The following is a 16,693-nucleotide window of genomic DNA, read 5'->3' on the forward strand; positions in this document are numbered from 1 at the left end:
CACCCTTTCGTGATCCTACCCCATGGAACATGCATGATGCTGCCTGTGCTATAAAGACCCTGAGCTGCTGCCCATGATCTGTTTTTGTTAAGGTTAAAAAGTGTCTTTTTAGATTGTAAAGAGTCAGTGTGTACAGCATAAAACATCCAAATGTAAGTTTAAAGGTTTCCTCTTCCAAAGTTGTTGTTGATCCATAACCACAGTAAATGTTTGGGCTTCTTTAACTGCCCTGATGAGATACTCATGAGTAGCCTCCGCTCATTTCCAGAATGTACACAAATGCAGCACTTGACATCTGCTTCTGCTTTGTTTTCTAAAGTATAAAATTTGAATGTGGCCCTTTTAATCATGCCCAGCACTCAGTCTTAGTAGCTTTCCATGATTTGTATACAAAAGTCACTTCCCAGGAGAGGAAGGCTCATGAGCTTGAAGTGTGCACACCACTAAGATCAGAGACCTTCAGTTTTGGAAGTAATTTGAAAGAAATGAGCACAGTTTTAAAAAAGAGAAATTGGAACCACATTTAAAGGTATTTATGTGAAATGAGAGTTTGCCAGCCCTTCTCGTAGGTTAATGCATGCTCTGTGACTTTATAACTTCAGGATGGGTCTCTTTTTGTGTAGTAGAAATGGTAAAAAGATAATTCAAAGTTTTGAAACTTCTAGTAATACATATATTTTAGTAATTCATGTATTTTAAAGAAGTTAGTAATAAACCTGTATTAGCTACTCAGAAGTATTAGATTAATGGAAAGATCAGATTTAAACTTAGAGTTGTAGGGCAGCGAGATGGCTCTGAAGATACAGGAGCTTGCTGACAAGCCTGATGACCTGCGTTCAGACCCCAGGGTGCATGGGATGCAAGGAGAGCCAACTCCCGCAAGTTGAGCTCTAGCTTTCCACACGTGTGCCGTGATATACAGGCGTCCACACTTTTACACATGTGGCTTTTCAAAATATAAAAATATAGCTCAGTATGCCGGTGCACCGGATTCTCCCTGTCTTAAAATACAACAGGTTCAAAGAGAATACCATTTCCTCCTCATGTTTCAGCATGACTGATATTTTTATTTGTGGTCAAAGTATTTTTTCAAATGAGGCATTTAAAAACCAAAAATGACACAGTTTTAGGAGCATGATGATAGATCGCTGAAGGTGCTATTCCTCGACAGGAAGAGGTACCTATTTCTGGGTCACAGGAAGGAATGCACACAGGACCCTCCCACAGTGGTCCTCTGCCGAGCTTGGGACAGCTTTCATTGTGGTTGCTATTGGCTCGTTTGAGCCGTTCACCTCAGCATGTCGGTATTTAATGCCTTCCTCCTCACCACTGTGTTGTCCAGATCTTCTTTCTTTTTCCTATCTTCCCCTATTTGTATATGTTCTCCCTGGGCAGGACCAGTTTCCTGGGGCTGTTGATTCTGCACTGTAGATGTCTTTCCAATAGAAAGACTTCTTGTAAGCAGGCTTCCCACACAGGGTCTGGCAGCAGAGCTGGGGTCTTCGTCATAGGGGTGGTAGTGGTAGTAGTGCCACCTTTCCCTCCTTCACCTTCTTTTGGAGAAGCCTGTGAAGCACAGAATGCCCAGCTTCCCAGTGAGTCTGCTCCTGTTCACTTGTGGGAAGCCCTGTGTTCTAGCACCTCGGTAGAAGCCAGAAGAGTCTCAGTGGGAGGTCAAGGCCGAAGTTTTACTTAGCCTTTTTCCTGACTGTTAAGGCATTTTCAGCAGAAAGGCTGCCATGTCCCCAGCCTTGGCCAGTGGGGAGGGACAGAGGAGGAGCCGGAGCCAGACTCAAAAGCACTTTGGCTTTTCTAGATGCCTTCTAGGGGAACGGCATCCCAGCCATTGGGCTGTTAGAGGGTGGGTTAAGCTAGCCCAGCCGTACCTGGTAACTTGTAGGAATGCTGGGAGACCACCGAGCATTGGTCTCTGCTTTGATATGTTAATAGGCACTTCAGACGTTTGTCACGTGACTCTGCCTGTGCATGTTCTTCTCTGCTTATTTGATGAATGTTTCTTAGAGGTTAGTATTTGCTGTGTGTTGTTCTAGTAAATATTTCTCCGGATAAAAGAATAATTGAACCCATCTTAAGAGCACAAGGTTTTAACCAGTGAGTGAGCTGTGGTGTTGATGGCTGGTGGAGTAGACTGTGTCTGTTGTCTGTGTGGATAGCAGTGCCAGGCCTCTCTCCACGGGAGCTTTTCTAGTGATCCGCTGTAGGCTGGGGCTGCTAAGTGAACGAACACACAATTGTGATGGAATTGGCTGGCTTTATCTAAACTGCTCCCGAGCATCTTACAGCCTACAGCGTTGGAATGTTGTTGACAGGGAAATGAAGTGGATATGAGTCTGTTTTATGAGGGTTAGGAGTAGGGCGTGGGGGAGATTATAGACAGGGTCTTAGGTAACCAGGCTGGTCTTGAACTCCTAACCCTGCTTCAGCTTACTGAGTGATAGGATTATAGGCAGGCACCACAATACCCAGGCTTGAAGTCATTTTTAAAGTTTGTGCCTTAGGCCATTTTCTATCGGTGTTTGGCTATGATCTTTAAGTCTGTTTGGGAAGGCAGAACAATGTCCTATTTTTTTTTATTAAATTATTGTTTGTGTTGGGTATGTGTCTGTGCTGTGTTTCGGGGTAGGGCATGCCATGACTGCCATGTGGAGGCTGGAGGACAAACCTGTAGAGTCTGTTCTCTTTCCACCTGTCTGTCAGTTCAGCAGTTGACCTGAGGTTGGCAGGTTAAGGCTGAGCTGTAGTTGATTTTCTGATATTCTGGAAATTGTTTTTGAAAATTAACATGCAGTTTGCTTTTAAATGTTTTAAATTACAAGTTTGCATACTTTTACAAAAAGATGTTTTTTCTTGCCAAGCTGGTGAAACTGGGCTGAATTCATTAGTAGGTTGTGGCTTAGAGGAGTGTGCATTTTGGCCCCACCGTGTGCAGTACTGGTCTGTGCTGTGGTGTTTTTGGAAAGGCTTGGGCATTGTCCTTTCCTTTGATTTTGCGTTCTGTTAAAAGTGTCTACACATTGTGTATTTAATGGATAGTCTTGGTAATATATACTTTAATGTACTATTTAGAGATAGAAAAATATATTTCCTACACAGTCTACATTAGGGGTTTTCCCTCTTTGTAAAAATTACATACAATAGAATCTGGCTGGAAAAGGTTAGTAAATACTAGTTTAAACCATGTGGGATCATTATTATCTGTCAGCTTTTGAGCTCACATTTTCTTCTGGGTTAGCTTACTCAACATTCCAGGTTAACTTGTGGTAGATGAGACCCTGGTGGCCAGTCCAGACAGCTGTGATTTGGCTCTGTGTGTGTGTGTGTGTGTATGTTTGCGTGTATGCGTGTGTACATGTACATACACAAGCTTGCAGGAGTTGGTTCTCTTTCAGCCATATTGAGGTCAGGTCAGCAGGCTTGGGGTCAAGCACCTCTACTGCTGAGCCATCTCCCCAGCCTGGCACTGACCTAGTTCTGAAAAAGCTTTTCTTTATGGGAAGTCTGTGGCTGAGATCCATGAATCCTTTGGTTAGTTTGTTTTTATGGGAGCAGAGGCTTAATCCCAGTGGAGTACCTCTTCCTTTTGTTATTAAGATGAACGTAGACTTTTCTTCTACCTTAAAAGTTTGTAGTTGATTACTGCTGTGTGGGGGAGACTTTCAGAAACGGTTCCTGATGCAACAAGGTGGGAGGATTGTGACCCAGTGCCAGTGTGAAGGATACAGGGTAGAGTAGCTCCCTAATGGAGGGAGAAAACAGCTTCAAGTCTGAGGTGGCTGTCTTCCTTGTGCTTAAGAAATGCACACTTTCCTTTCTCACCTCACAAGCCTTTGTTCCACAGTGAAGCAAGCCCTTGACAGGATCATTTTGTAGTAAGGACCCCCTGTCTTCAAAGAGGATATAAATAAATGTAAGCATGGTTACCACTAAAAATAAATGTGAAAATATTTTCCCACTTTAGTCTGCTGCCTTACATGGTCAAGTACTTCCAGCATGGATTAGAGAGTCACTGGTGTACTTGGAGGCCTTGGTTGGTAGCGGTGCCCTCTTGTGGGAAAATAGCATATTCCATGTGTGCATTTCTGTTCAAAGTCAGTGTGTAAAAAACTCTTCAAGAAGTGTACTTTCTGACTGGACCCCACAATCAACTTAAATTCCTTCCAGGTTTTAGATGGAAAATAGTAGGGATGGTGAGAAGGGAGGATTCTGGGAGCCTGACAATGTTTTCGAGCAGTTTGCTGTTAAAATCCTTTTTCAGATTTTTTTTTTTTTTTTTGAGAAGTTTTACTCCATAGCCTTAGCTGGCCCAGAACTGCCCCTGACTCCCATTCCTGGTATTGAAGGTGTGGCCACTTTGATGGCTGTGTGATTTAGAGACTGTTTTAGCCTGAGCAGGAGCAGAGGTCTTTCAGTCCTGCTTTCAGAGTATAGTGTTGCTGAGGGCAGCAGTGTAATCCTGCTCTGGGGCAGAGAACATCCTTTTGCCTCCCCCAGGAGTATGGCCAAGAGCACTGCTGGGGTGCTGTGCTGTCTGGCTCAGTCCAGAAGTGCTCTGAAAACACCAGCAAGAATGAGGATGTATTCTAGATTCTGCTTTTACTGAAAGGAAATGCTTAGTAATTTTAGTATGGACAGACCACACCGAACCCTGGATTGAGGAGCTACAGGGCAGATAGGGCACACCAGGCCCAGCAATGAGCATTCCCTATTTAGTTGACTGCATTTGCTGTATGTTGAGTCAGTGCTCTCAGTTTGAAAACAAGTGTTTTTTTTTTTTTAAACAAGTGTTTTTTAAAACACTGCCAAGCACATTTTAAATGTATTAAAACTTACTTCATTGTTGTCTAGATTCTTAGATATCTGCAGATGCCTTGTTTATTATGTGTGTATGTGTATGGATGGTGTGGGTGCAGTGTGGAGGCCAGAGGACAATTTTGTCGAGTGGATTCCTTTTTTCTACCTTTACATAGGTTCTGGGATTAAACTTGAGTCATCAGCTTACACAGCAAGCACTGCTGTCTGCTGAGCCACTTTGCTGGCCCAAATGCCTTCATTTTTTTAAGGTGTGGATTTTTTGTTTGTTTTTTTCTTTTTAAAATATCTCACTGTGAAGATCAGGCTGGCATCCAACTCAGAGATTCCCCTGCCTCTGCCTCCTGAATAATAGGATTTATGGTCTGTCTGTCTTCTGTCTGTCTCTTTCTCTGGTTTGTTTGTTTTTTGTTTTTTTTTGGTTTGGTTTCTCTGTGTAGCCCTGGCTGTCCTGAACTCAACTATGTGGACCAGGCTGGCCTTGAACTCACAGAGATCTGCTTGCCTCTGCCTCCCCAAGTGCTAGGATCACAGGCTTGCACCACCCGACCTGTGTCTCTTCATTTTTAAGGAGTGTAATAAGTATATAAACATATAGTAAGGGTGATGTTAAAATAACAAATACATGCTAATTCTCTACATAAAACATGCCCCAAACAGTAAGTTCAGCTCCCTTGGGGAACAGGCTGGAAAGGAGACCACTGGCAGTTACTTCAGGACGGTCAGCCTGAGCATCCGCGTTGCACTCACCTACTTCTCCTTTGGGAGCACCATTTGTTTTCCTTGCCCGTTGTCAGATGTCACATCACACGCTCGACAGTAAACTTCTCTTCAAGCTGAAATTCTGACATTGCTGTTTCAGGATCTGTACTGGTAAACACTGTTTACCAGTTGAGGAGAGGGCATGGTTGGAGAGTAGGAAGATGTCTCCCGCCCGGCTGTTCTCTAACCCAGCAGGGCCTGTGGTGGCCCACCCTAATAGCCATAAGTAGCTAGGCATTGTTGAACACCCACAGACCATCTGGGATCATCATGACACTCCAGGTCTTCTTTGGAGGGTCTCTGGAATTAGAAAGTATGAAATGCTCTGTCCGAATTTCTCAACCACACTCTGATTTCACCTGTGATCTCAGTACAGGTGTTTGTAAATGCAGCTTTCAGGATTTGTGTGTGGAAAGCAGGAAGGATTCATGAAGGAGCTGAATTACAGAATATTTTTAATGCAATTTTGTTCCTCTGAGGTACATTCAGTAACAGAAACTAGGCCAACAAGTTATTGACAATTAGTGGTCCTTTGGGACTCTGCTTTAATGAATAGATAAGAATGATTTGTAATTAGCATAATAATTATATGCAAATGAAGACTTCTGAATTGCTCTAAAACACTTCTGAACTGTTTAAACAGCCCTCCTGAGATCTTGTTACTCTATTAATTTGTGTAGCAAATCTTTTTTTCATAGATCATGCAAAGATAAACTTCAGCCCGGCCCCTATGCTAGTGATTATGAATTCCAAGGTGGTAGGACCTGAATTAATGAGATTTACTTATACTGTATTAATGGTACTCTGTGGGAACCTGCAAGGGTGAGGAGTCACTGGGGATATGTAATTAAAAACAGAAAAGAAAGCTGCCGATTGGAAAATAACTGTTGAAATCAGTTTCTTAAACAAGTTAGTAAATGTTATTTCTTTCTCTGCTGTTTGCTACAGTAATGTTCAGTGCAAACACTTTTTAAACAGGCTGACCTGAAGTTTATGGCCAACCTTAATGGCTCGAATTTTGTCCACTCCAGGCATGCAGTCAGCCTGGAGTCAGGAATTTTACATTCTTTTTCCTAAGGGCCATAGTATTTAAAAGGGAGTAGAGCATTGCTGATAGATTGAATGCTTGATATTTGTTTTCATATTTCATTGAGCCTTTCTCTCCCTAAGCTTTGCTAAATTGAATGGTAGTGCCCATGCATTTTAAACTTTAGTGATTATCTCTGTTTGATTAGACACCTAAGTAATCATCATATGCTAAAGTAAAACATTTGATAGCAGTCTGCAGGATCCTATCGTTTACTTTGTAAAATTCCCCCTGGGCAGCGGCCTATATTGGCCGGGCCTAATCTTTATGAGCAGGTGTCACGGAGTTGCTAAGGCTGGTGCTTCTGAGTAGCTGTTCCTTATTTCTGCTTTCCCTCACCTGTGCTAACCCAGGCACACTTGAAGCGCTTGGTGTCTGGAGCTCATCTTGATTTTTCACAATCTGTCAAGAAACTCACCACCTACTCCCTTCCCCATTCATAATCATGAGTTAAATCTGGGCTCAAGGACATATTTAGGTTGGCTCAATACAGATTTTATGCTTGCATTTTGGGGAACAGCTACTATGCTAAAAGATTCATAAAACTAATATGCTTTGTCTTCAGAATTAATCTGGTGTCTATTGAGAGCCTCTGTTGAGAGTGGCAGTAAGTAACAGATGTGTACCCAAGAGGTAGTGCAGCTTTCCTGTTCCAGGCTGAACAGTTCCATATATGAATTTAATGACAGCATTCTGTGACTCCAGCATGGAGACACTAATCCACTTATTTACCATATCATACTTTATTTTGTTCTCCAAGGGGATCTTGACTTCCGTTCGCCTTCATTTTTACTTAAATAAGAGTTGCAGTGACATAGCATTGGTTAGTGTTAATCCAAATGTGTCTTATGCTGATGCCATTGTGCTTTTGTGTCATTCGGGCTCTATTGTTGAAGGAACAAGTAGTGTCTCGGAAAGTGCACCTAGCTAGATAATGATGGTTTTACCAGGCCCTTAGCCTGACCAGGCCTCTGGGCATTGTCTAGATAATTAAAATTAGATCACAAAAATATGTTAAGCACAGTGCACACCTTAGTAATATTTTTCTTCATTTAAACATAATTTTAGAGCTTTTTTTTTTTTTTTCCTAAGAGTGCATTTCCATTTCCTTGGCCTAGTGAATTTGCTTTCTTTTTTCCCAAAGATTACAGAAAGTGCATAGCAGATTCAGCCTTCAGAATACCCAGGAGCTGAAGACTCAAGTAGACTGCAGCTGTCTTCACCCACAGTATTCTAAAAGAACTAATGAGATGAGAAGTCTGCAGCTGGTGGCAAGCACAATAAACCATGAGCCAGGGGCTTCTCTTCATCAGAGCCTCCCTTTCCCCCTGGGATCCCAGAGGAGACAGAATACTAACAAAGCCAGCAGGCTGTCTCATTCCACACTATTGCTCATTTGCAGCTGTAATTGGTAGCTGAGGTTGCATTCTGTATGCTGAAACTGTCATACATGAAGGAATATATTTGTTCATTGTGATATGGATATAAATCGACCAGTTTTCAAATCCAGAGACCAAGTCAGATGCCCAACAATAAAACCGCAGCAAGAAGATACTGTTTAAAAAAAATTAATGTTTATTGTAGAAATACAAAATTGAGGTTGGGAAAACTACATCCACTTCCTACCTTTTCATATTATGCTACTTAATTCAACTGATTAAACATTTACGGATTCAAACTGGCAAACACAAAATGTCTAGGTTTTGACAAGGTGCATTATTCTCACCTGTCAGGGTTATGGTGCTATTTTTAATAATTGGGCTATGTTACATTTTCAGTATAATATCTTTAATGTTTGCTGCTTTGCACTCAAGAGGAAAGAGCAAAGAAGGGAAGGTTTCGTTCTGTGTATCTGCCTCAGAAAGACCCATGTGGACACCCCTGCTGCTTACACTGACTCCTTGGTTTTTTAAGTGTTTACTCCCCAGATTGCTGACACCTTTGGCTGCCAGGTGAGGTAGAGCCAGGGCAGAGATCAAAGAGTTCAGTTGGGGGGCCGGAGAGATGGTTCAGTGGTTAAGATCATTGGCTGCTCTTTCAGGTGACTAGGGTTCAATTCTCAGCCACTACATAGTGGCTTGCAACCTTCTGTAACTCCAGTTACTGGTGCCTTATGCCCTTTGAGGGCAGTGCATGCATGTGGAGTACACAGATACACATAAAATGAACAAATGTCTTTTAAAGAGTAAGTCTGGTTACAGTTTGGCTGTAGGGAGCCATGTCAGTTCCTTGCTGCATGGTAATATTCATATGCATTTCAGAAAAGCAGCCTGCGGCTTATATTGATGATAAAGGCTCACAAGTGTGCTTTCTAGAATCGCGTGAAGGATCTATAGTGATATTTTAGTTTCTTTAGTTTCTGCATCTACTGTAAATGGGTTCTGTAGATATGTGGAGTGTCTGGTTGGCATGGAGCTGGGATAGCAGAGAGAAGAGGTATTCTGACCCTTCTCTGTTACACCTTCACTGGTCCTCTGGGGCCAACCGGGAAGTGATTGACACTGGTCAGAATTTAAACTGCATTCTCCCTTCCTTTACAAGTTGCTTGGTCCTGCTGTATGAACTGCCTTTATTTTAATGCCATTGGCTTTATTCATTCAACCCTAGAAGCAATTGTGTACACTTTATTGTGGATTTACTTATTTTTTTCCATGTGTGTGGGTAGGTTTAAAGTTCAAAGCACCTCCACAGTTTTTCATCCGCAGTTCTAAAATCCTGTTTGCCTCTTTCCTTACACATTTTAATGCATCCAGAATCAAGGTTTGTCTCCTGCTGTGACATGCTCTAGCCTTCTAGTCTTCATTATTAATGGCACATAAAACAATGGTACAGCCTTTAACTGTCAGCTGCTTATGTTTAGAAATGTGGTGCTTACTCTTCAGTTCCCTTACAGCTCAGGTTTTGTGAAAACAGAAGAAAAAGATGCTGCTGTGATCATGGACACATCACACCCAGTCCGTAAGAGGAAGGGGTGTGGGTTCTCTCTTGAAGAGAATAAGTTAACAAGTCATGGCCATTGGACTGATGATTAGAGTTTAATTGTTAAAATATTCTAGACATGGTATGCCTTTATTTTTATTTCTAAATATGAAGACTAACACACTTGTCTCTTGGAAGGGTGTGTTCTTGGCTGGTCTTGTTTGGTTTTTATTCTGACTGAATGTTTTCTCTTTTGGTAGTTAATACATTCTTCTTGGGATTTGGGCATTTTCTGCAATGTTTGTGCCCTTCACAAATACTGTGAAGCATGTTGGGCCCTGGAAGTCAGCCTAGAAGAGGCCTTGTAACCAGGCTTTAGACTGACAATTATTGCACTTCCTGTCATTTGCTCATACTCTAAAAATAATTTTACTTCTGTGGAGAGAGGAGAGGAAAGAGGGAGGGACAGGAACTTTAGATTAAGAAAAACGACTTACCTCATTTTCCACAATCTGTCAGGCTGAGTACATTGAGGGAAATAGAGTTCTATAGCAGAACCACTAGATTTTGGGGTTGTCTGTGGTTTGCTGTCACTGGACAGCAAACCATCCCTGCCTCTCACGACAGTGAGGGACTTGGGGAAAATAGATCCAGCCAAGAAGCAGGGACTTGGGGAAAATAGATCCGGCCAAGAAGCAGGGCGGGGGTGGGGGGGAGCCGGAGCAGAGCTTCTCATCTGTCCTAGTACAATAGCTGCTCACAGTTGCCAACCAGGGTCACCAAGTACAGGTATTGTTGACAGGGAGGTGAGCATGTTTTACTTCATCAGTGTGTCTCCATGACTGGAAAGCCCTGGAACTGTTAAACTCTGGACGGCCAGCAGCTAGTCTTGGTGGCATGCTACCAGCGCTCAACACTTGTAATTACATACTTGAGATAAAAGTTTAAAAAGTAATGGGATACAAGCTGCAGGTGCTGTGTGTGGATGGCTTTTCCCCTGTGTGTAAAAAGCACAGAAGCCACCTGGCAAGGTTAAAGAACAGTTTCTGGTTTTCTTCTTCAGCTCTGACTCTGTTTTGCTTTACAGGACTACAAAGCTGATGAAGACCCTGCGTTATTCCAGTCAGTCAAGACCAAGAGAGGCCCTCTGGGACCTAACTGGAAGGTAATGGCTGCAAACCTTGCTGACAAGCAAAGTCTTGGCAACATAACAATGAACAGGTCCCAAGTCTTAAAGAGGTGGTGGCGTTTAAATTGAACAGAGGGTTTTATTTTCAATAAAGACAAAGTGTCATTTGTAGTATGCCTCTCAGTGTGTGCTGCATTAACAAACAGAACAGAGCCAGGCTGTCATCCTCAGAATTGTACTGAAGGATCTGAAGAGAGGCAAATAGTGTAGTCTTTGGGAACTATGATGTCTTCTCCTGGCTCCAGACAGTACAGAATCCATGTTAAATGAAGGTTTGTAGTGGGGTTTAGTCTACATCAACTGTAAACTAGTTCCACCTACCCAGGTGTTTCTGTGGCATTTTTTTGGTAGTTATGTTTCTGGAAAGCAGGACACAGTAGAGTGGTTTTTGTGGCGAGTATTTGTATTCAGATAGAGCCCACCTTCCCTCCATTCATGAAGTAGGAAACGCAGTGCGAGTGTGGTCATTTGTATTGCTTCAGAAGTGGTGTACTACACTAAACAGAAGCCCTTAAACAGGCACACGGTGTTGGTGGCAGCTTACTGTGATTACTTTGACAGACCAGGAGGTGCTTAAAACCCAGACCTGATCAGAGCAGACTTTTCAGCCACAGGTTTTTCTTGGCAGCCAAGTGCTAGCAGGCTCGCTACGACTTGAGGAGCAGCACCGTGCTGGGTGTTCCTGTGAGGATCCTGGGCCCCAGGTTCTGTTAAACTGCGTTGTAAACTGTTGCACATCAGCCAAAGGAAGGAGGGTCCTGACTCTGTATCGTGTGAAATGAGTCATTGCAGGTGTGCCAGTTCACAGATCTCTGTGAGTTCAAGGCCAGCCTGATCTACAGAGAGTTCCAGGACAGCCAGGCCTACTACAGAGTGAGATCCTGTCTTAGAAAGGAAAGAATCATAATTTGTCTTATTGTCACGTTTGTTTCCAGAGTATAGTTCAGAACTCTTCCATCCTGATAACCATGACTAGAGACTTAATCCTCAGTGTTAAGAACAGATTTTGTGAACATCATCTAAGTCTAGTCTAAGGATCTGCAAGGTGTCCCCACCCGTCTCCAGGTCAGCCCCTTCATTCAGGCTAGCGGCTCTCTAAGGAACAGGCCCTGCTAAGGCGGCACTGTTCTCTGGTGCTGACTCTGTCCAGCAGTGCTTTTACAGGGGATGAAGAGGCAGAAGGCTTGTGACAAAATTCTAAGATTTTTCACTCAATTACCAGTGTTTGAAGTGTGGATTTTACATACCTGTTGCATGGTAGGCCTGTTTTACCTGAACACAGAGTGCAGGAGTTCCTGGGAACTCCTGAAAGGTTTTCTGGCTAGCTACAGAATTACTTGATGTTTGACTTTGACTTGGTTTTTCTGCTTCTTAGGAAATTAGAATGTGTGTCATTAACATGGCTTGTTCTCGCTTTGTTGCTGTGGTGTGTGTTTACACACGGTCCTTTAGCACTGATAATTTAAAATTCTGGAGTAGCTTAAGTTTGTTTGTTTGTGGACGGGGTTTCATTATGGAGCCCTTGCTACCTGGGGGTCACCATACATCCCAGGCAGCCCTTGAACACTTAGCTCCACCTCAGTTTCACAGATGCCAAGATGACACACATGAGCCATGATAGGCTGTGCCTAGCAAAGCAGGTCCAGCAGTGACTTCATACTGCCTGTACAGAAAGCTCCTCCCATTCACTTGTTGATCGCTTGTTCTCGGTATCCACATGGTGGTAGGTGCAGGCGCTGTTAGAAAGCAAGCAGCTGCTGACCATGCTTCCGGAATCTTGGGAGTAATGAAGAAAAGCAAGCTAAGCCACCATCTGCTGGTGTGAAAGGACATAAAGAGAAAACACATGACCATAGCTGAGCACCTATTGCCTTGATCAGCAGGCATATCTGTCCTGGTGGTGGTGTTGGCAGGCTGAGGAGGGGTGATACTTGGAGTTTCTGTACTTCTGAAATACAAGCACACTGTGGGTACGCCAAGACAGCTGCTGACGCCCTAAACCACTGGGTGCTGAGAGTATGGCTGCACAGTCTGTGCTACGCCGTGCGCACTGCAAAGTCTATAGCCTTTCTGTGAGACTTTCTGTTTTGAATCATCCACCTGCAGCCTCAGCGGAAGGCTGTTGCTTACCAGTCCACATTTCAAAAAACGTATCCAGGGCTAAGTGAAGCCTTCAGGGCCTATTTGTTTGCCTGGTTGTGTGTCTTTAGTTGCTCAGGGGTTAGACCTAGGGCAGGACACATGTTGGCCAAGTGATGTTACTGAGTTATACCCCAGTGATTGCTTTGACTTCTTTTTCTTGCTATAGGGGTCCTTCTGCAGTATTTACTGGCATTGTACAAGGTCACATTCAACCTTCTAAACCTTACTGTGTGGCAGGTGTAGGTGCCTTGTTTCATAGAGGAGAAATGTGGCCAGAGAAACCCAGATAGAGATGTAGGAGAAGCTGTGGTGCCTGCAGGTCCACAGGCCTGGCCAGTACTGCTCACAGGAGCAAGGTGTGGCAGACAGGCAGGTCCTTACTTGGAGGTTGCGCTTCTGCTTCTTGCATGTCACATTGCATCATAACAGTTGACCTCTGTGCTTAGACAGTTCTACTCAGTGGTCGGGCCATCTCTATGATAAAGGCACAAAAGGAGACCCATCAAATACTGTGAAGCTACATGCATTAGGATTTGGGTAATGTAAGCCTTGAGCCTCGGTTTCTATACCTCTAAAACGTGAACGTTAGTACCCACCTCAAAACTTGTTGGGAAGATTAAATGATGTGAGTAAGTGCTGGGCACAGGAAATCGTGACAGAGGACAAGTTTTTGAGCATGTGCGTGTGTGTGTGTGTGTGTCCCCATTTGTCCATCCCCACCCATCCATTTGTCCGTCCGCTTATGGCAAGTCAAGTTCTTGAGTTGCTGTGTGTTTGCACGTGCCCATTCGTCTCTCCAGTTCACTGTTTATGCCATACAGCATTCTTTCTCTAGTGCCAAGCAGCCCTGCACACTAATAGCTAGGATTCATTTGTCTTGGGTCAGCGCTTCATGCCCCTTGTCCTTCTGTGTTTAATGAGTGCTTTGTGTGCCTCATCTGGGATCAGAGTTCAGAGCCTTTGCCAGCTGGGTGGTGCTGCTGAGACCTTCTCGTTTCCCAGGTTTGTTGTGAGCACAGGCTTTCCCCCATATGATGTGATACAGACTTTTATATTTAAAAACAGACAGACAACACCAGAAATACACCATATATAGCTCCAGAGAATAGGCCTTAGTTGTCTGCTCATTTTCCCTTGAAGAAGGAAGTGAAAAGATCTGAGCACATGAAATATATTTTGTTACTTAGAGTTCTACATGCAGTGACTTTGTGCATGCTAATAGAGCAATTTATAACCCGATTAGGAATTTTGCTTCAAGGCAGAACTGCTGGTGAACATCTTACTTTTCCATGGCACTGTTTGCATGCACACACATGGGTATGTATGTGTGGGTTTCAGTTTCTATCAAGAGGATGTGTGTCCTGTGACACTGGCACAGCCATTTATCTTAAGGCTTCTCAGTAGTACTTTATGTGTGTGTTCCTACTTCTTTCCAGTTTGCCAACTTCTGATCCTGGGAGTTGTCAGCTTAGCTTTGAAGATTATGGTGTCGTTCTAAGCCAGCAAAAGGCCTCATATCTTTCTTCATTTAGCCAGACAGCTCTAGAAGAGTTAAGCTTCTGTGTCTAAGAATGGGTGATCGTTTGTGATGTGGAGGCTCTGCCCAGGCACCTGCCTCTTCAGTGGTCAGACATTGGGGGAGTACAGTAATTGGGTCAAGTGAAAGAGTTGGCCCGGGAATTACAGTGGTTTGATGTGTGTTCTTGCTCAGAGTACTGGGAGTTGGGGCTTGGTCTTTCAGACTCTTTCTGTGTGCACTGCTCATTCACTCTAGCGTAGCCCTTGTGGCCATTTTGAGTCTGCCGGGCTAGGGAAGAGTGCTGCAAGTCGTAGAGACACCAGTTTGTTCCTTCTCTGTCTTCATGATTGCATTCTCTTCTACCCCCCACATGTGAAAAGATGACCACAGCCTCTGCTGTCAGGTGGCTGTATAAGACTTTGTGCCGGGAAAAGACTTAAATAGTTGTATTGCAGCTTCTCCCTCATCACCCTTTCCAGGTGGAGATCCTTTTTGTGGCTCTCCTACTGGAAAATGCTTCTGTGTTCTCAGATCCTAATCCTGACATGCCTGAGGCCCAAAGCAGTTGAAAGCTTGCTTCCTTCCTTCCTGTAATCTCCTGTTTGAAACCCCATAATAGGTAATGTGTAGAACTCAAACTGGCTTCTAGTTAGGCCACAATTTCAATTCTGTACAATAAAGGAGGTTTATCATCATGACAGGTTTTCAGAGGAGGCTTACATGGTTTGGGCACTGTACTTTTAAGTTGAAATTTTCAGAAAATGCATTTAGCACTTAGTGTGTGTTAATTATGCTTGTAGAACTTCTAAAGATCTCAAAATGAAATTGCCCATGTCTTCAAAAATCAAAAATGTCTTCAAAAATCAACAATCTGCTAGCTCTCGCTTTGACTATGGGATGCCTCTACTTCTAGGCAGACCTGCAGGGTTCAGGCCTCTGAAATAGTATGCTGCCTGGTTTGGGAAGTGACTTGTCAGAGCAGAACCCTGAAGTCACATGGTGACTTCAATTTGGATGAGGAAATGTGTGAAGTGCCTTCAAGTTACTGTGGGGGAGCATGGACACTCTCGATACCTTCACAAGCAGGGCCTTCCTGTGTTTGCTTTCCCTAGTTGTGTGAAATTACCTCTGTTTACTTTACTCTCGGGAACCCTACCCCACTAGAGGCCTGTGGGTGCCCCTGCGGTACTATTGGTGTCTCAGGTCAGGGTGGGCTCCTTGTTCTGCCTCCTGTCTTGTGACTGTAAAACAACCACTGTTTGTGCCAGTGTCTTGTGTGCTTGTCTGGAGTCATTTAATTATGGTAAACCAGTGGAAATCAGTGAGAGATGGGTTTGACATGCAGAAAAACAGTGTCCAGCCCAAGCCCACCCAAAAGATTCACAAAGTAAAAGCTGTCTAGAGAAGAGATGGCACTCCATTGAGAACGGGGTTTTGCCTGAGATTGTTTTGCACATGCTTGGCATGTGTTCTGTGATCCTGTGTTGACACTTGGTAGTGCACACTGGCAGCAGCCCTCACATTTATTTTTAACTTTCGTAGTGAGATTTCGGTTGGAAACTTAACACTACAAATTCAGCCGCCAAAACTGAGCATTCTGATTGCCTACCACTGAAAAACTAAAATGATGGGGGAGTGTGAACGGCACGGAAGACTGCTCTGCTGCTGCAAAGCCTTAGCTCAGAGTGCAGTTTGCACCACCCCACACCAGGCACAGAACAGCTTCCAGTGTGAAGCTCGTGAGGCAGAGAGGACCTCCGATGCTTTTCCTTTCCTTCTCTTAGTTTGTCCATACCTTTTTATCACTGATCAAGAAATTTGGCTGACTTCTTACCACCAAAGCTCCACATGCTGCAAGGATTCAGTCACGATGTGTGGCTGTGTGTACGGTGCTTCCCCGAAGGCCTCGGCCGCATGCCTCAGAGTAACCTAATATGTGCTCTTAAATTGAAAACATGATTGGACTTGGGAAGCTTCATTTATAGTTAGTAACATGAAATGTAAGGAATTCTGTGACTATACAAACAATTTAAATGCAATTTTGAAAACATTTTGCAGCTAACTAGTACATGCTACATTATGGATGAAATTTAAATTATGTGGGGAAAAAACAGTGTGGGGTTCTTTTGTTAGCTCAGGGCTCTCATCCTACAGAAGTTCTGGATGCTTCTATTAACCAACCATGTTCCCCTTCTTTTAAAAAAAAGAAAAAGAAAAATTGCCGTTTTAAATTTTGATCTATATA

At 43.5% G+C, this 16,693-nt stretch overlaps 1 protein-coding gene across 1 annotated transcript in view; it reads left to right on the plus strand.

The window, feature by feature from the left end:
- Pitpnb (phosphatidylinositol transfer protein beta) overlaps positions 1–16,693 on the plus strand; it is a 53,529-nt gene that overhangs the window by 24,175 nt on the left and 12,661 nt on the right. The window contains exon 8 of the mRNA XM_055605772.1: positions 10,686–10,763. Coding sequence (XP_055461747.1) covers positions 10,686–10,763 — 78 coding nt within the window. The remainder of the gene's footprint in view (positions 1–10,685; positions 10,764–16,693) is intronic.

Source organism: Psammomys obesus, unplaced genomic scaffold, assembly GCF_907164565.1.
Source record: "Psammomys obesus unplaced genomic scaffold, mPsaObe1.curated_primary_1811, whole genome shotgun sequence".
Classification (NCBI taxonomy): Eukaryota; Metazoa; Chordata; class Mammalia; order Rodentia; family Muridae; genus Psammomys; species Psammomys obesus.